The sequence below is a fragment of the Heteronotia binoei genome, chromosome 11 (assembly GCF_032191835.1).
Source record: "Heteronotia binoei isolate CCM8104 ecotype False Entrance Well chromosome 11, APGP_CSIRO_Hbin_v1, whole genome shotgun sequence".
Lineage (NCBI taxonomy): Eukaryota > Metazoa > Chordata > Lepidosauria > Squamata > Gekkonidae > Heteronotia > Heteronotia binoei.
This window is the reverse complement of record NC_083233.1, coordinates 75,730,746-75,750,296: the sequence shown is the minus strand read 5'-3', so window position 1 is coordinate 75,750,296 and position 19,551 is coordinate 75,730,746. Positions and strand designations below refer to the sequence as shown.

The 19,551-nt window shown below is 48.1% G+C and overlaps 1 protein-coding gene across 1 annotated transcript in view; it reads right to left on the bottom strand.

Moving 5' to 3' along the window:
- Positions 1–19,551, bottom strand: part of NCOR2 (nuclear receptor corepressor 2) — a 480,522-nt gene that overhangs the window by 51,869 nt on the left and 409,102 nt on the right. Inside the window, 6 exon segments of the mRNA XM_060250121.1 lie at positions 5,958–5,970; positions 5,973–6,056; positions 6,058–6,320; position 9,213; positions 9,410–9,687; positions 14,460–14,546. Of these exon segments, the coding sequence (XP_060106104.1) occupies positions 5,958–5,970; positions 5,973–6,056; positions 6,058–6,320; position 9,213; positions 9,410–9,687; positions 14,460–14,546 (726 nt within the window).

Here is a 19,551-nt window from a genome sequence, read left to right as displayed (position 1 = left end):
TCTCTATCCCATGCATAAGTCTGTAAACCTCCATCATGTCACCCTTCACTCGTCGTTTCTCCCAAGCTAAAGAGCCCTAACCTCTTTAAAGTTTTTCATAGGGAAAATGTTCCACCCCTTAATCATTCTAGTTGCCCTTTTCTGCACTTTTTCCAATGCTATAATGTATTTTCTGAGGTGCAGTGACCAGAACTGTACACACTATTCCAGATGAGGCCACAACATTGATTTATGCACGGGCGTTTACGATACTGGCTGATTTGTTTTCTATCTCCTTCCAGCAGCGCACAGAATTTTAAACTTCTCCTGCCCTGCTGCTCGGTTAAAGACTCAGCATCGGAACGGACTTCATCTGGATCTCAACATCGCTATTATTTTGTATCCAAATTCTTTGCCTTTGGAGGATTGTGCAGGGAAAGAAATCACTGGCTATTTGCAGGTCTGCCATATGAACTCCCCCCCCCCCGCCCTCCCCGACACAAAACAGCGATGCGCTTTTTGCAAACGCTGTCCAGAATCTCCAGCCCTCATTGTTATCGCCCTGCATAAACTCACCCCCAAATCTGCACTCAACGCCGAATTACGTCCTTGCTTTGGAATTTTAAAACACTTTAAAAGGGAAAAAGAAACCCTACAAATTTGGAAGCCTCCAGGCCCTTTGGCTATAACCTCTCCTCGCGATCTCGCTTGCTCTGGACCGGCCACATGTGCACGTTACAGAAACTCCAGCCAAGAGAATTTTCTGTTCTTCAAGCTGAGCAAGACGCTTCGCTTGACAAATATGTGGATCCTCTCAAAGGGCGTGGGGTGGGCGGGTGTGCGCGGAGGGGAATGGCACGGTAATGCGCATGAAGGCCGTTATTAACGGGGAGGGAAAAGAAGCTGCGCTAATCTTTTTCAGATGGATTGGGTATGTTTAGAATTAAAAACTAGGCAGGCAAGGTAATGAACATATATATGAACATATGGAGCTGCCTTATACTGAATCAGACCCTTGGTCCATCAAAGTCAGTATTGTCTACTCAGACTGGCAGCGGCTCTCCAGGGTCTCAAGCTGAGGTTTTTCACGCCTATTTGCCTGGACCCTTTTTTGGAGATGCCGGGGATTGAACCTGGGACCTTCTGCTTCCCAAGCAAATGCTCTACCACTGAGCCACAGCCCCATTCATGGCTCTCCAGGGTCTCAAGCTGAGGTTTTTCACGCCTATTTGCCTGGACCCTTTTTTGGAGATGCCGGGGATTGAACCTGGGACCTTCTGCTTACCAAGCAGATGCTCTACCACTGAGCCACAGCCCCATTCATGGCTCTCCAGGGTCTCAAGCTGAGGTTTTTCACACCTATTTGCCTGGACCCTTTTTTGGAGATGCCGGGGATTGAACCTGGGACCTTCTGCTTCCCAAGCAGATGCTCTACCACTGAGCCACCGTCCCTCCATGTTTCTCTATCTGGGCTTGCAGATGATCCAGAGAGCACACAAAGTGGCCCGATACTGAATCAGACCGCAGGGCTTTTTTTTGGAGCAGGAACTCAGTTCTTGCTGGCTTGGCATCAGGGGGTATGGCCTAATATGCAAATGAGCTTCTACTGGGCTATCTCTACAAAAATGCCCTATGCTAAACCAATGGTGATGTCAGGGGGTGTGGCCTAATATGAAAATGAGGTCCTGCTGGGCCTTTTCTACAAAAAAGGCCGTGAGACCCCCTTAGTCTATCAAGGTCGTTACTGTCTGCTCGGACTGGCAGTGGCACTCCAGGGTCTCAGGCAGAGGTCTTTCCCAGCACTGGCAACCTGCTCCTTTTCTCGCTGGAGAGTCCAGAGAGCCAGTTTGGTGTAGTGGTTAAGTGTGCGGACTCTTATCTGGAAGAAACGGGTTTGATTCCCTACTCCTCCGCTTGCAGCTCCTGGAATGGCCTTGGGTCAGGCATAGCTCTTGCAGAGCTTTCCTTGAAAGAGCAGCTTCTGTCAGAGCTCTCTCAGCCCCACCCATCTCACAGGGTGTCTTTCTCCTGACAGCCAGTTTGGTGTAGTGGTTAAGTGTGCGGACTCTTATCTGGGAGAACCGGGTTTGATTCCCCACTCCTCCCCTTGCAGCTGCTGGAATGGCCTTGGGTCAACCATAGCTCTTGTAGGAGTTGTCCTTGAAAGGGCAGCTGCTGTGAGAACCCTCTCAGCCTCACCCACCTCACAGGGTGTCTGTTGTGGGGGAGGAAGGTAAAGGAGATTGTCAGCTGCTCTGAGACTCTGATTCAGAGAGAAGGGCAGGGTATAAATCTGCAGTTGTCGTTGCCTTCTTCTCTCTTCCAGACTGAACATTCCCCTCAGCCTTTCTTCATAGGGCTTGCTCTCCAGGAGCAAATTTAGATGCCTTCTATGAAACTGGGGAGGCCTACAGACTGTGCTACTCAGTGGCAGCAGACGAAAAACACCTGCGTGTGGAAGAAGCAGAGATTTGCCATCTCTCAAGCCAGACAGACCATCCCAGCGGAGAGTAGTGGTGAAGTGCGCAGACTCTTATCTGGGAGAACCAGGTTTGATTCCCCACTCCTCCACTTGCAGCTGCTGGAATGGCCTTGGGTCAGCCATAGGTTGTCCTTGAAAGGGCAGCTGCTGTGAGAGCCCTCTCGGCCCCACCCACCTCACAGGGTGTCTGTTGTGGGGGAGGGAGATAAAGGAGATTGGGAGCCGCTCTGAGACTCTGAGTGGAAGGCGGGATAGAAATCGAGTATCTTCTTTGTCTTCTTCGGCACGCCAAGCAGATGCCCTACGATCGAGCCAGGGCCCCTCCCTAAAAGAAAGCGCATCTTCTTTCTGTGACCCCAGGGGGAATGGGATGGGGCTGTGGCTCAGTGGTAGAGCTGCCGCTTGGCACGCGGAAGGTCCCAGGGTACAATCTCCGGCATCTCCAGTTAAGAACTAGGCAGGAGGTGATGGGAAAGACCTCCATCGGCCAGAGTCCATGAAGAGCTGCAGCCGGTCTGAGTAGAGACAAGACTGACCTGGATGGATGGATGATCTGATTCAATATATTGTGGCTTCCCCGTGTTCCAACTGCTGGGAAAACACAGAAAGAATCTTCTGACTTACAGGCTCCTGCAATGGCACCCTCTGGCCAACCACAGGGCAGTGCTGAAGAGCAGCAGAGAGCAGGCTCACAGAAAGGATCTCTCCTCGAATGAGCTAAACAGGAGCGCCGTGGTGCAGAGTGGTCAAGCTGCAGTGCTGCAGTCCAAAGCTCTGCTCATGACCTGAGTTCAATCCTGGCGGAAGCTGGGTTCAGGTAGCTGGCTCGAGGTTGACTCAGCCTTCCAAACTTCTGAGGTCGGTCAAAGGAGTCCCCAGCTTGCTGGGGGTCAAGTATAGAGGACTGGGGAAGGCAATGGCAAACCACCCCGTAAAAAAGTCTGCCGTGAAAACGTTGTGATGCGGCGTCACCCCAGAGTCAGAAACGACTGGTGCTCGCACAGGGGACTACCTTTACCTTTTATCTTTAATGAGCTAAAAAAGCAATGCTGTTTTATATAAATGTTTTATATCGTTTTATACAATAGGTGTCAGGATTCCTTTATCTCCTAAAATTTGTCTCCTAAACGTCTGGGAAGATTTTAGGATTTCTGACTTAAAGGAGGAGTGAATTTCTCTGCTGCTTAATGCACCTAAGTTTGCTACTGTTTTGCACTGGAAGCTGAAGTCATCCCCTTCGATGGCGGTTTGGTTAAGAACATAAGAGAAGCCATGTTAGATCAGGCCAATGGCCCATCCAGTCCATTGGCTAATAGCCACTGATGGACCTCTGCTCCATATTTTTATCTAAACCCCTCTTGAAGGTGGCTATGCTTGTGGCCGCCACCACCTCCTGTGGCAGTGAATTCCACATGTTATTCCTTTTATCCGTTTTAACCTGTCCGCTCAGCAGTTTCATCAAATGCCCACGAGTTCTTGTATTGTGAGAAAGGAAGAAAAGTACTTCTTTCTCTACTTTCTCCATCCCATGCATTATCTTGTAAACCTCTATCATGTCACCCCCGCAGTCGACGTTTCTCCAAGCTAAAGAGTCCCAAGCGTTTCAACCTTTCTTCATAGGGAAAGTGCTCCAGCCCTTTAATCATTCTAGTTGCCCTTCTCTGCACCTTCTCTAAAGCTATAATATCCTTTTTGAGGTGCGGCGACCAGAACTGCACACAGTACTCCAAATGAGACCGCACCATCGATTTATACAGGGGCATTATGATACTGGCTGATTTGTTTTCAATTCCCTTCCTAATAATTCCCAGCATGGCGTTGGCCTTTTTTATTGCAAACGCACACTGTCTTGACATTTTCAGTGAGTTATCTACCACAACCCCAAGATCTCTCTCTTGGTCAGTCTCTGCCAGTTCACACCCCATCAACTTGTATTTGTAGCTGGGATTCTTGGCCCCAATGTGCATTACTTTGCACTTGGCCACATTGAACCGCATCTGCCACGTTGACGCCCACTCACCCAGCCTCAACAGATCCCTTTGGAGTTTCTCACAATCCTCTCTGGTTCTCACCACCCTGAACAATTTAGTGCCATCCGCAAACTTGGCCACTTCACTGCTCACTCTCAACTGTAAATCATTTATGAACAAGTTAAAGAGCATGGGACCCAGTACCGAGCCCTGCGGCACTCCACTGCTTACCGTCCTCCACTGCGAAGACTGCCCATTTATACTCACTCTCTGCTTCCTATTACTCAGCCAGTTTTTGATCCACAAGAGGACCTGTCCTTTTACTCCATGACTCTCAAGCTTTCTAAGGAGCCTTTGATGAGGAACTTTATCAAAAACTTTCTGGAAGTCAAGGTAAACAATATCTATCGGGTCTCCTTTGTCCAAATGTTTGTTCACCCCCTCAAAGAAATGTAACAGGTTAGTGAGGCAAGATCTTCCCTTACAGAACCAATGCTGAGTCTTCCTCAATAACCCGTGTCCATCAATGTGCCTACTCATTCTGTCCTTGATAATGCTTTCTACCAACTTTCCCGGTATTGAAGTCAGACTGACTGGCCTGTAATTTCCCGGATCTCCTCTGGAACCCTTTTTAAAGATGGGGGTGACATTTGCTACCTTCCAGTCCTCAGGAACGGAGGCAGATTTCAAGGAACGATTACAGATTTTTGTTAGAAAATCCACAAGTTCAACTTTGAGTTCTTTCAGAACTCTCGGATGTATGTCATTAAGTTAAGTAAGTAACTTAATGTATGCCATTAATGTATGCCATTAAGTTATGGTTAAGTAAATGTTGGGGAGTATTTTATTTAAGATAAAATCGCTCATAATTTGAATGGGAGGTCTTTAAGTCAAAGGTCTACAATTTTAGTTAAGCAGTCCCCCCTTTTCTGGATTACTTTTCTTATGGGAATGTTGGTTCAAATGGGCAGCGTATACCGGCTTGGCATTAATTTGCGTTAGTTGCTTATTGTTTGTAATCGGGGTTTATTTGGTTGTTTATTGGTGGCTGGGTGAGTCTGGCTGTGCGTTCACGCAATTATGTATAATACTTGTGACCAATTTCGCACTAGGCTTTCAATCCTGGTTTAGCCCTGTCCCCAAGCTGACAGACTGCACTAAAATAATAAAATCATAGAGTTGGTTTCTCTGATTCTAGTGTAGAATATCAAGCTGACGAGACTGCACTAAAATAATAAAATCATAGAGTTGGCTTCTCTGATTCTAGTGTAGAATATCAGTTTGGGGACAAGGCTAAATCAGTACTAAAAGGTCTAGCGTGAAATTGGTCTGGATGCGATTCTGTGTGCATGTCTGAATTTTGAAATAAACTGTTTGAAAGTTAAAAAAAAAACCCCAAGCAACGCTGCATCCTTCTGCTAGAGACTTCTGACATCTGAAAAAGCATCACCAGCAAAAGCCCACACAACCCTCCACGAAGCCGTGTCTCGTGCCGCTTCTAAAACATCTAGGTGAGCGTCGCTGACCTTCGTGCTGCCGATCGGCGTGGGCTCCCTCGTGGACACGGGTGACCCACGGTGCAGATGGCTGCCGAAAGCCGCCCCGTGGGCTGCCTGGTGGTCCTCCGTAGGTCAGCGGACTGTGGCGGGGCTTCCCGGGCTCAGGCACGATCACGGGGGCTCCCCTCGTGATGGACCCGCGGAGTTTGTCACCGGGCTGGGCCCTGCTTTTCAAGCTCTCCTCATAAGCTCTTTCCAGAGTCCGGGGGTCCTGCATGGCATCCAGGGGGTGCAGGGGGTGAAAAGTCCTCCCCGGGCTGCCGATAATGGACCGGACGTCATGCTTTTTGGCACTGGCTGCTGCGTTGCTGTCGTATTTCAGCGGGTACCCTGAGGGACAAAACAAGCACAAAAAGGTCAACGAGCTTGCCAAACTTCCCCCCCCCCCCCAAATGGTTTGCCGAGGCTGCCGGTTTCATTCACTGTTAATTTGATGAGCGTTTCCCCCCTGAGCCAGAGGGTCACAGAGAAAGTTACAACAGTATCTTCCTTCGGACACTCCATCTCTGAAGTTTCAAATCCTTCCAGGAACCCTTCTCTACCAAGAAACTCCCTGCACGCCTGCCTCACAACCCCAGAAAACACCAGATTATCTCCCTTGTTCAGTGAAAACAATGTACATCATTACACGAACACATGAAAAATACACAAGGCACTAGCAATACATATGGCAAATAAGCCAAAATGTCATCACACAACACACTGTTGCCAATAAATGCAATGGTCAAAAATACATAAACCAGGGTGGCTGGGGCTGATGGGAGTTGTAGGGCAAAAAAAACATCTGGAGAGCTACCGTTAGCCACACCCTGAAACCAAACCCACCAAGTTCCAATGCAATTTCCAAGCTTCCAAGGAATACGTAAAGAATATACAGCACATCAAGATTAGTATGGATATAAATTCCCCAACTGTGCATAAAGCACGTTCTCAACAGAATGTCGATCGTTGTACTTCCCATTTTTGATAAATATCTTAATCAAGGGATGCACAACACAAACAACTTGAGCCTTGTATTTCTTGGCAACAGTGTGTGTCATAACAACGTTTTGACTTTTTTGCCATATATATTACTAGCATTTTGTGTCTTTTTCATGCGTTTGTGCAATTATGTACATTGTTTTCACTGAACAAGAAGAAGAAAAAGAAGACTGCAGATTTATACCCTGACCTTCTCTCTAAATCAGAGTCTCAGAGCGGCTTACAATCTCCCTTATCTTCCTCCCCCACAACAGACACCCTGTGAGGTAGTGGGGCTGAGAGAGCTCTGACAGAAATTGCTCCTGAGAGGAACAGCTCTGACAGAGTTACAACTGACCCAAGGTCACTGTTCAAAACGGACTCAATGGAGAGCAGAAGCTCAACTGATTTGAGGCTGGATTCAAGTCCTTGCTGGAGCAGAACTGCAGCACATCGCGTGGAGCAAGTCACTGGCTTGCCATTGCCTCTGAGCACTGGGAGCAACACGGGGGGTTTTGCCTCACGCAGGATCAGTGCAGGATGGAGTGAGGCAAGGAAGTGACATCACCTGAGTAGACCGCAGACAGAGTTCCCTAGAAATCTAAATGAGCCAAGTATCGTTCCAATTTTAGCATATGTGCTGCCAACGCGAGCGCAGCACGCCAAGACCGCTGTCACCACCTTAAAGAAACATTAATCAATCGCGTGGATTGGGCTGACCTTTATTTTTAAAATTATTTTATTGGGTTTTTTTAAAGCGCAGAAACTTATGATCAGTGTGGTGGCATGGGCCATCTCGGAAGACAGGTTCCAACTTTAGGAGAGAGCAGCCTTCCTCTCTTCCATGCAAAGGGGGGGGTCGTCTCTTCCAAGGCAGCAGCCTGCTGGGACTAGTGCGTGAACTATCTGGAATGTGTTTTCCTCACAGGCCTCTGCCAGAGCTAGGGAAGGGCCAGGCTTTCTCAGTCAGAAACGACAGAGCTAAAGCACACGAAGGGACAGGCACATGCCCGTGAAGGAGCAGGTGAGAGGAGTCCAAGTTTTCAGAGTCTCCAGCAGCTGTTCCCTCTAAGCTGAGTTAGCGTGAGCTAGCTGCTCACAGATTTTTAGATTCTAGCTCACCCATTTTGATCTTCGCTCGGGAAGGATGACCCGGGAGCGCTCTAATTTCTGCAGCAGCTCCCGACTTTAAGGCCAGGAGCTCACAAGGTAGAATTCCTTGCTCACAAGACTCTGCAGCTTACAGGGAATGTTGGGCCCCAGCGGGAATGGCAATCGTCTCCTTCCTGACCAATCCTGTTTGCAATAATCATCGGGTCGATAAGCCCTGCAAGACTGCCATTCAGTCTGTGGCTTCCATCTTGTTTTATTATTAAAAAGCCTAAAGAAACTATGCTGTTGTCCCGCCCGGATCGGGACTCGCCCAGGAGTCCACCCCCGCAACTGACGACCCCACTGGCCCCCCCCACCCCCCACGGGCCCCCCAGAGGATGGCGGACGCCGCAGCGACCCACCTGCACATTGGGGAGCCGCAATCCGCCAGCAACAAAGCCCACCCATTCTGACGCTGGTCGAGCCCGGCCCAAGTCCCACGAGGCGCTGCACGGTCCCCGCCTCCCAGACGAAGAGCGGAAGGCCGGGAAGTGACAGGACGCCAGGAAGCCGTGAAGGCTTGATCCACAGCCCCGGGCTCGGACGTCCCAGCAGCCCTAGGGGCAGGCATGCCCCAGGACACAGCTTCTCGGCATCCAGCCTTATGGGGAGGGGCTGGCCTGGCCGGGGGAGGGCCTTGGGAAGGAGGAGGGAGCTCTAGGGAGGATAAAAGGGCGAGCGCACAAAGTGGTTGGGGAGGAAGTGGGCTGATGCTGAGAGAAGGCTGCCTAGCAGAGAGAGAGAGAGGGAGAGACTGGAGCCTGAGCACAGCCGGAGTGGCAGTAGTGGGTGAAGTAAACCAGCCCCCTCCCAATTCTGAGACCTCTGGGTTAGCCGCCCAGAGGCACCAAAGGACTGAGCTCCTTGGGGGCAATGGCCGTGTCGGGGACCTCCGGAAGGCCCCAGGGGCCCGACAGTTGTCATTTTGGGTTTGGAAAAAGAAAGCTGAAGCCAGCATCCTTGCTATCTTTCCTAGAATGCCAGCGAAGCTATGAGGTCCGACCCCTCCCACCTTGACTTTCTGAGTTCCACTTGCCGATTTCGACTGAAATGCAAAAAGTTCCCTCACCTGGCCATTTTGTCCCAAGATACCAGAAAGGGGGGGGGGACCCTAAAGACGATGCCCATTGAATCCAGAGGCTTGCTTGTAACAGTCTGTGCCCGTTTTTAAAACCCAGGACCCACCAAACTGAGATGACGCCATTCCTGACGGGACCGGAAAAGAGGAACTCCTGCCCACCAGCGAGGAGCAGACCCACGGGCCCTAACACCCCCTCCTCCTCGGCCCACAAAACCGGCACAGATACCTGGGTGATGGAGCCTTCCTTCAGAGGCCTCGTCAGGGGGACGTCGGGTGTGCGTCTCAGCTCCTCCCGGGGAATCTCGTGGATCGATCTCCCCGCTTCCTTCACCGTGGCGACAAGGCCTTCGTGAGCCGACTTCATTTTCAAAGGGGCGAGGCTTTCGTGGGGCCTGACCTTGTAGGCCTCGGAGAAGTCCCTCGGCGGCGTGTTCTCCCGCTTGAGCTGTTTGGCTTCTCTCCTGAGGTAGTCCTCGGGGGCCTCTACGTAGGATCGAGGGATTCCTGGAACAGCGCACGAAAAAGGTAATTCATCTGGGGGTGGGGGACCCTTTCACGGAATTTTTTTTAAAAAAATAGATTTTACTTTATTGAATCTAATCGAATACGAAGGGAGCACAGGGAAAATGGATACTAAAAATATAAATGCAACATACAAGAATCCAATTTAGATCACTGGATGCATATAAACAAACAATTTACAAAAACAATACCTAATATGCTAGGTATTACATAAGAACATAAGAGAAGCCATGTTGGATCAGGCCAATGGCCCATCCAGTCCAACACTCTGTGTCACACAGTGGCAAAAAATTTTATACAAGCACACACACTGTGGCTAATAGCCACTGATGGACCTCTGCTCCATATTTTTATCTAAACCCCTCTTGAAGGTGGCTATGCTTGTGGCCGCCACCACCTCCTGTGGCAGTGAATTCCATATGTTAATCACCCTTTGGGTGAAGAAGTACTTCCTTTTATCCGTTTTAACCTGGCTGCTCAGCAATTTCATCGAATGCCCACGAGTTCTTGTATTGTGAGAAAGGGAGAAAAGTACTTCTTTCTCTACTTACGAATTACGAATGAAGAGATAGCCTACAATTTATTCTATTGGGGAAAAAGGTAATATTCCCAAAGAATTCCAAAACCGGGGCCCAAAGCAAATCATACTCTATAGCCAGATCAGTATCATTTTCGAAGTAAGAGTTATCTATTGTCTTTCCCATTACATACTGGTCCCATAACTTATCACTTAATGGATGGTAACTACTTTCACAGAATGGATGGTAACTACCACAGATTTCTCCCTCTCCTGCCAGAAAAAAGCTTCACGATTACCCACTGAATCTGTCTGGTAACTCTGCAGTAACAGTTGAGCTCGATTCAATGGTAAAACTCAGCCCTGGATGGCAATTTTTTTAAAATGGAAGTTGCTGCTTTGGAATTGTGTGTGTGTGTTAAGTGCCATCAAGTCACTTCCAACTTACAGTAACCCTCTGAATTAATGCCCTTCAAAATCATAGAATCATAGAGTTGGAAGGAACCTCTAAGGTCATCTAGTCCAACCCGCTGCACAATGCAGAAAACTCACAAACCCCTCCCCCTAAATTCACAGGATCTTCATTGCTGTCAGATGGCCATCTAGCCTCTGTTTAAAAACCTCCAAGGAAGGAGAGCCCACCACTTCACAAGGAGGAAGCCTGTTCCACTGAGGAATCGCTCTAACCGTCAGGAAGTTCTTCCTAATGTTGAGCTGGAATTTAATTTCAACCCACTGGTTCTGGTCCTACTTTCTGGGGCCACAGAAAACAATTCCACACCATCCTCTATATGACAACACTTCAAGTACTTGAAGATGGTGATCCTATCACCTCTCAGCGGCCTCCTCTCCAGGCTAAACATCCCCACCTCCTTCAACCTTTCCTCATAGGACTTGGTCTCCAGACCCCTCACCATCTTCATCCTCCTCCTCTGGACCCGTTCCAGCTTGTCTATATCCTTCTTAAAATGTGGTGTCCAAAACTGAACACAATACTTTAGGTGAGGTCTTACCAGAGTAGAGTAAAGCGATACCATCACATCGCGTGATCTGGACACTATACTTCTGCTGATACAGCCCAAAATTGCTTTTGCCTTTTTAGTCATGGCATCACACTGTTGACTCATGTTCAGCATATGATCCTCTAAGACCCCTAGATCCTTTTTTGCACATACTACTGCTAAGACAAGTCTCCCCCATCCTATAGCCATGCATTGGATTTTTCCTACCTAAATGCAGAACTTTACATTTATCCCTGTTAAAATTCATTTTATTGGTTTTAGCCTAGTTTCCCAGCTTGTCAAGGTCATCCCAGATCCTGTTCCGTTTTCTTTTGTGTTTGCAACCCCTCCCAATTTAGTATCGTCTGCAAATTTAATAAGCAATTCCCTCTATTCCTTCATCCAAATCAGCCTTGTTCAAGTCTTGCAAACGGAGGGCCCTTGTGGCTTCCTTGCAAGGCCGTAGCCAGGAATTTCCACGTTTGGTGGGGCCTGCAGCAGCATTTTTTTTTGTTTGGGGGGGGGCAGGTGGCACACCGGTTTGGCCCTAAACGCTTTCTCCACTTCTCAAGTAAAGCGACAGCGCCCCCCCCCCCGCCCCCTGCAATTTGTCTAACTCAGCAAACCTTCCAGGGGGATCCAGCTTCAAGTAGGCTTCCCCTGCCCCACCCATGCCGATTTGAAGCCCCTACAGTAGCAATGTTGCACTTGTTCAGAGCGGGTGGCGAGTGGTGCTGAGCAAAGGGGGCAGACTGGAGGCCCTACAATGGAGGGGCCACACGGATGGAAGGAGGGTTTGAATGGAGTGGCCTTCCCCCCCCCACTGTAGCGACGGGCCTGCTTCCTTGGTTGAGTTGATCCAGTTTGTGCCGGGTCTTCCTCGAATCCCTGCTGCCTTCAACTTTTCACCTAGCATTATTGCTCTTTCCAGTGTCCTTTCTGACCCGATAGGACTTGATTCAGGGCGCAAAGGGCAGTTAAGGGGCTGCTTCGGTCCCAGAGCCCAAATGAAGCTCACCTGTAGTTTGGTGTAGTGGTTAAATGTGCGGACTCTTATCTGGGAGAAACCGGGTTTGATTCCCCAACTCTCTCGCACTTGCACCTGCTGGAATGGCCTTGGGTCAGCCATAGCTCTGGCAGAGTTGTTCTTGAAAGGGCGAGCTGCTGTGAGAGCCCTCTCAGCCCCACCCACCTCACAGGGTGTCTGTTGTGGGGGAGGTAAGGGAAAGGAGATTGTGAGCCGCTCTGAGACTCTTCGAAGTGGAGGGCGGATATAAATCCAATATCTTCATCTACCTCACAGGGTGTCTGTTGTGGGGAGGAAAGGTAAAGGAGATTGTGAGCCGCTCTGAGACTCTTTCGAAGTGGAGGGCAGGATATAAATCCAATATCTTCTATCTTCTTCATCTTCTCTCATGCGACTGGGAAGAGGTTACAGCACCTCCCACTAGGAACAAGCCAACCCATCCCACTGCATCCAGGTAGGGTTGCCTCTTCACTCCTGGGGTTTTGCTCCATGGGGGGGGGGGCGGAATGCAGAGAACCTTATTTCCCCCTCCCCTCCCACAGCTGACTGGATCTTTCATAGGCTGGGTCTTGAATCGAGGACGATCAGGACTGGAAGGATCATCAGCGGTAAAAGCCACCTTAGGAGGATTTTGCTGTCCCTCCAATGGTTTATTCCCCTCCAGTGGTTTATTCCACACTGCTTGAAGATGAAAACCACACATAGACGAGCTTGCCTTCGTCCAGGAGGAAGAAGGGGACTGACTGGAAGCCCTGTGAGTTGTGCAAATGTCACGTTTTTCTGGCAATTCTTGGCTCCACCAAAGCCAGCTGCAAGAAGACTCCTCTCAGGCTGGAAGCCAGAAGGGCTCAGGTGAGCACCAGGGTATCCATTGACATGGAACGGTCCAAGTGGACTCTCGGTCAACCGGGCATTACAGGGCTGGCCCTAGACTGTCTGGCACCCTAGGCAAGGCTAACTTCTGCCCCGCCCCCCGCACCGACAATGTCACCGAGTCACATGGGGAGCACCCAATTCTGCACCCCCCAGAAGCCGGCGCCCTAAGCAATCACCTAGTTCCAGTGGCAGGGCTGGCCCTGCGCTTACTGCTCGGCTCTAAGGCCGCAACCGAAGTCAACAGCTACTGAAGCAGGCTTGGAAATGAGGACCGATTCCCCGCTAGCCTGGTCCTGGTCTCACGCTCCTCTTCTCTGCGGGGCTTCCGTCGGGCTGTGACTCGCTCCGCCCTCTTTCGCGCAAAAAAACTGAAATCGATTTTTAGAGGTCCCTGCTTGCTGCACGAAAGAGGCGGGGCGAGCTGAAGTCCCGGGGCCGCTTGTCCGAAATCAGAAGGAGGTCCCATGGAGAAGAGGAGTGTGAGTCTGGGACAAGGCTAGTGGGGAATTGGTCGAGGTGTTCACGTGACACTTAAGCCCCGTACACTTCCAGACTATCTTTGCCACATATGAACATATGAAGCTGCCTTATACTGAATCAGACCCCCGTCCATCAAAGTCAGTACTGGTCTACTCAGACTGGCAGCAGCTCTCCAGCCGAGGTTTTTTCCACGCCTACTTGCCTAGACCCTTTTAGTTGGAGATCCCGGGGATTGAACCTGGGACCTTCTGCCTACCCAGCAGATGCTCTACCACTGAGCCACCGTCCCTCCCCTTAGGCCTATGAACATATATGAACATATTACACTGCCTTCTACTGAATCAGACCCTCAGTCCATCAAAGTCAGTATTGTCTACTCAGACTGGCAGCGGCTCTCCAGGGTCTCAAGCTGAGGTTTTTCACGCCTACTTTGCCTGGACCCTTTTTAGTGTGAGATGCCGGGGATTGAACCTGGGACCTTCTGCTTACCAAGCAGATGCTCTGCCACTGAGCCACTGTCCCTCCCATTGAAGAAGACTGCAGATTTATGCCCCATTCTTCTTTCTGAATCAGAGACTCAGAGCGGCTTACAACCTCCTATATCTTCTCCCCCCACAACAGACACCCTGTGAGGTGGGTGGGGCTGAGAGGGCTCTCCCAGCAGCTGCCCTTTCAAGGACAACTCCTGCGAGAGCTGTGGCTGACCCAAGGGCCATTCCAACAGGTGCGAGTGGAGGAGGGGGGAAATCAAACCCAGTTGTCCCAGATAAAAGTCTGCGCTTTTAACCACTACACCAAAACTGGCCCTCCAGTTTTTCAAGACACCAGCTCTTTGAGATTCACAGCCCATTACCTTGTGTGATAGAGCCCCGGATGTGATGTGGTTCTTTTAAGTTCAGAGGACTGTGCCTGTCTGGCGGGATGGCTCGGCCCATCAGACCTACAAGGATCCCAAAGAAAAAGAAATCACTAATGTTTTCCACTACACCAGCTCTTTCTCTTTCTTTCTTTTCTTTTTTTTTAAAGAAAACAACCTGCACAATTTCAGTCTCTTTCATTTGCAACGGCTGGAACTGAATTGTTTCTGCAGAGCTTCTGCCAACAGAAAACCAGACAGCATAACAAAAAACCTGCTGTCTGCCCACTCTTTGTGGTGTCTCTGATTTCAAAGGGAGGAAAAAGCACCATGAAATAAGCGTACATTTATGAAACATTTTAAAATTCAGAATGCAATGGGAAATTAGACAGACTGCGGAGGACAGGGTCAATCACAGGCTCAGGCGGAGCAGCCGTGTTGGCTTGACGCCACAGAACAAAGTTTGCATCCAGTGGCACCTTTAAGACCAGGCAAAGTTTTATTCAGGGTGTGTGCTTATACCCGAAGAGCCCCATGGCACAAAGTGGCAAAGCTGCAGTGCTGCAATCCAAGCTCTGCTCACAGACCTGAGTTCGACCCTGGCGGAAGTTGGGTTCAGGTAGCCGGCTCATGGTTGACTCAGCCTTCCATCCTTCCGAGGTCGGTAAAATGAGTCCCCAGCTTGCTGGGGGGAAAGTGTAGAGGACTGGGAAAGGCAATGGCAAACCACCCCATTAAAAAAAGTCTGCCGTGAAAAAGTCGTGATGCGACGTCACCCCAGAGTTGGAAAGGACTGGTGCTTGCATAGGGGACTACCTTTACCTTTTTTTATGCTTACACCCAGAATTAAACTTTGTGGGTCTTAAAGGTGCCACTGGACTCCAATTTTAATCACAGGCTGTTAGCCATAAATGGAGCTTCTAGGTTCTGCGTGCAACTGACTACCAAATAATACAAACACACACCAGGAGAGGGCTGCGGTCTTCACACAGTGCTTTTGAAAGTCTCACGATGGCTCTGGTATCAGTCGGACACTGCATTAGTTGGACCTCTGAACTGATCCCATTGGGTTCTTCTTCACAAGGAGAACCATCTAGGCCCGAGTCTCTCCCCCAACTGGCTCCCTTCCTCTTTGTGGGAAAGACCCACGCAAATGGAGGCGCCCATGCTGTCGTGTTATTCACATGTGAGCAAGATGGGACTTTTCCACACAGAAGCTACAGGCATGCTATGCTAGCTAAACACGAGAAGCAAGCCCTATTAAGAATCTCGGGCAAGTCTATGAAAAATATAAAATGTCTGCAAATCCTGGCCTGTGAGGCTGAAATACTCTTTTGTGGCTAGATTCGAATCCAGCATCACCTCAGAGATCAGGGATGACCAAACTTGCTTCATGTAAGAGCCACATAGAATAAATGTCAGATGCTTGAGAGCCGCGAGACAGGAAGGAGGGAGGGAGGAAACGAAGGAGGGAGGCAAACAGATGGGAGGGGTGAGGGAGAAATGGAAAGAAAGCAACTTTAACTTCAAATGCGTCCCCAAGCTGCCAGCTGGCTTGGAGAAGTGATTTAAAGAGAAAAATGCCCACTCCAAGCTGGTTGATGGGATGCTGGGGGCTTCGAAAACCACACAATATATGTAAAGGAGGCACATATGGCTCCAGAGTCGCAGTTTGACCACCCCTGTCAGGGAGGAACAAGATTTTAGGGGTATAAGCTTCTGAAACCTGACACCCTGCAAAATCTTGTTGGTCTCGAAGGTGCTGCTGGACTCGAATCCAGCTCTTCTTCTGCAGATCAATATGGCCATCCTCTGAAACAGTCTTCTGCGGAAATAAGAAATGCAGCTGAGCCATTTGGCTTTGGTTCTGAATGAGATGGGTTTCTTTTAAAGGTTAATGAAGCAGCCTATTCTGAAGCCCACGACTAATACCAACGTCCCAATTTAATATTTTCCTCCACGTTCCTCATCCTGAATGGTTAATTTTAGATGAAAGAAAACAACAGAGCTGGAAAAAGCAAGAGTAAATTTATCCGAGAGAAAGAGTGAAAGCGGTACTAATGGACAGGCTAAACTTTTGGGGAGAAGGTATACCACACTCCCTGTTCCCATATAAGATGTGCGGATTTCAACTACCAGATTTAAAATTATATCATGAAGCAGTTTCCTTAGTGTGGATAAAAGAATGGATAACGCTGTTAAACAAAAAACTTCTAATGTTAGAAGGTCATGGAAATAAATTTGGCTGGCACACGTATTTGTATTATGGAAAAAAAAAGGATGGATGGTCTTTTCTCTCACCATTATATAAGAAGCAATTTATTAAATACATGGACAAAATACAAGAAATATGGAGATGAGAGAAGACCTTTATGGATCGTGCCAGCTGAAGTAATAAAGATAATGGCTGAGATAGGTGAAGAAAAGTGGCTGTCATACAGTCAATTGTTAAAAATACAAAGTGGGAAAATAGAACTGAAAACTGCTGAAGAATTGAGTTACAAATATGATTGGTTTCAAATGCAACAAATAAAGAGTTTGGTAGAGAATGACATTAAAACTGAAGGAATAAGGAACGAACAAACGGAATTGGAAAAAGTTCTGCTTGGAGATAATGACAAATTAATTTCAAAAGTTTACAAATTACTTTTACAATGGTCTACAGAGGACGAAGTAGTGAAATCTCAAATGATTAAATGGGCAATTAATGTTAATAAAGAAATAAAAATGGAATCTTGGGAATATCTGTGGAAGAACTCTATAAAACTCGTAACATGTCAAAGTATTAAAGAAAATTGTTTTAAGATGATGTATAGATGGTATATGACTCCTAAAAATCTAGCAAAGATGAACAATGGTGGCTCAGTGGTAGAGCATCTGCTTGGGAAGCAGAAGGTCCCAGGTTCAATCCCTGGCATCTCCAAAAAAGGGTCCAGGCAAATAGGTGTGAAAAACCTCAGCTTGAGCCCCTGGAGAGCCGCTGCCAGTCTGAGAAGACAATACTGACTTTGATGGATCAAGGGTCTGATTCAGTATAAGGCAGCTTCATATGTTCAATAAGATGCCTGACAGAAGTTGGAAATGTAAAAAGCACGAAGGTTCTTTCTACCATATGTGGTGAAAGAGCTAAAATGTTTTGGCAGATGATTCAGCAAGAGAATTCAAAAATTTTGGGATATGAATTCAATAAAGTTGCAGAGATTTTTCTGTTGGGACTACAAATGGAAATATTTCCAAAAGAAGATAGAACTTTAATCTGGTACTTGCTCTCAGCTGCTAGGACATTGTATGCGCAGCTGTGGAAGCAAGAAAAAATACCAGAGAAATGGGACTGGATTATAAAAGTTATGACATGGAGTGAAATGGACAATTAACAAAAACATTAAGAGACTATGATTTGGAAGTTTTTAAGAGGGAGTGGAAGAAGTTCAGAAGTTACATAGAAAAAGAGTGGAAAATAAAAGGACATTGGACAGTTTTTGATAATGATTAGGTTTTAAAAGAAGAATATAACCTTTGGGGTTTTTTTAATAGTTACGGGTATCTTTAATATCTGTTTTTTTTAAGTAAATAAAACTGGCGGGGGTCACGTAACGGGGGGAGGGGTGGGAGAAAAGTAAGATATGGGGTAGATAAATTTTTCTTTTTAAGTTGTAAGATATTGATATAGATTTGCTACCATATGTTACCAATAAAATTGTTTATACCATATAAGATGTGCAAATACGTATTAATTGCATAATAAGGCCTGAAGAGAAAGAGGGTTTCTAGTGTCTTGGCTCCACTGATGGGCCTCCTGATGGCACCTGGGGTTTTTCGGCCACTGTGTGACACAGTGTTGGACTGGAGGGGCCATTGGCCTGATCCAACATGACTTCTCTTATGTGACACAGAGTGTTGGACTGGATGGGCCACTGGCCTGATCCAACATGGCTTCTCTTATGTTCTTATGTGACACAGAGTGTTGGACTGGATGGGCCATTGGCCTGATTCAACATGGCTTCTCTTATGTTCTTATGTGACACAAAGTGTTGGACTGGATGGGCCATTGGCCTGATCCAACATGGCTTCTCTTATGTTCTTATGTGACAAAGTATTGGACTGGATGGACCATTGGCCTGATCCAACATGGCTTCTCTTATGTTCTTATGTGACACAGAGTGTTGGACTGGATGGGCCATTGGCCTGATTCAACATGGCTTCTCTTATGTTCTTCTGTGACACAGAGTGTTGGACTGGATGGGCCATCGGCCTGATTCAACGTGACTTCTTTTATGTTCTTATGTGACACAGAGTGTTGGACTGGAGGGGCCATTGGCCTGATCCAACATGGCTTCTCTTATGTTCTTATGTGACACAAAGTATTGGACTGGATGGGCCATCGGCCTGATCCAACATGGCTTCTTGTACGTTCACCAAAACTTTCTTGAAATATTTTACGTGAGAGAGAAACAGAGACAGAGAAAAACAGAAACGTAAGAGCTGGAAGGGACCTCAAGGGTCATTTAGTCTAGCCTCTGCAGAACGCAAGAAATTCACAGCTACTCCGTGGCACACTCCTCCAGGGACTCCTGCTCTAGGCCCAGAGGCAGCCAAAAAACCGCCAGGATCTCTGGGCCAATCTGGCCTGGAGGGAAACTTCTATCTGACCCTTCTTTCTAATCGGTATTACTCTGGGCATCAGGGCTTTTTTTGTAGCAGGGACTCCTCTGCAGATTAGGCCACACACCCCTGATGTAGCCAAGCTTCCAAGAGCTTTCAGGGCTCTTCTTACAGGGCCTACTGGAAGCTCCAGGAGGATGGGCTACATCAGGGGTGTGTGGCCTGATATGCAAAGGAGCTCCTGCTAAAAAAAAAAAAGCCCTACTGGGCATATTTAAAAAAGGACCACGAGAGCCGAGCTTCGTGTTCTCTTCTCCAGATGGATGAGAATACCGGTTGATGTTTTATGGGAACAAGGTTAGTGCTTGATTTCTAATACAAGAGAGGTCACGCCCAGAAATACGGGAAGGCACCTTTCATGTGAGTAAGGACACTGTCTTGTTCATTCCTACTCTACAGGTTCCATAAAAGGCTCGAATAACCAGGT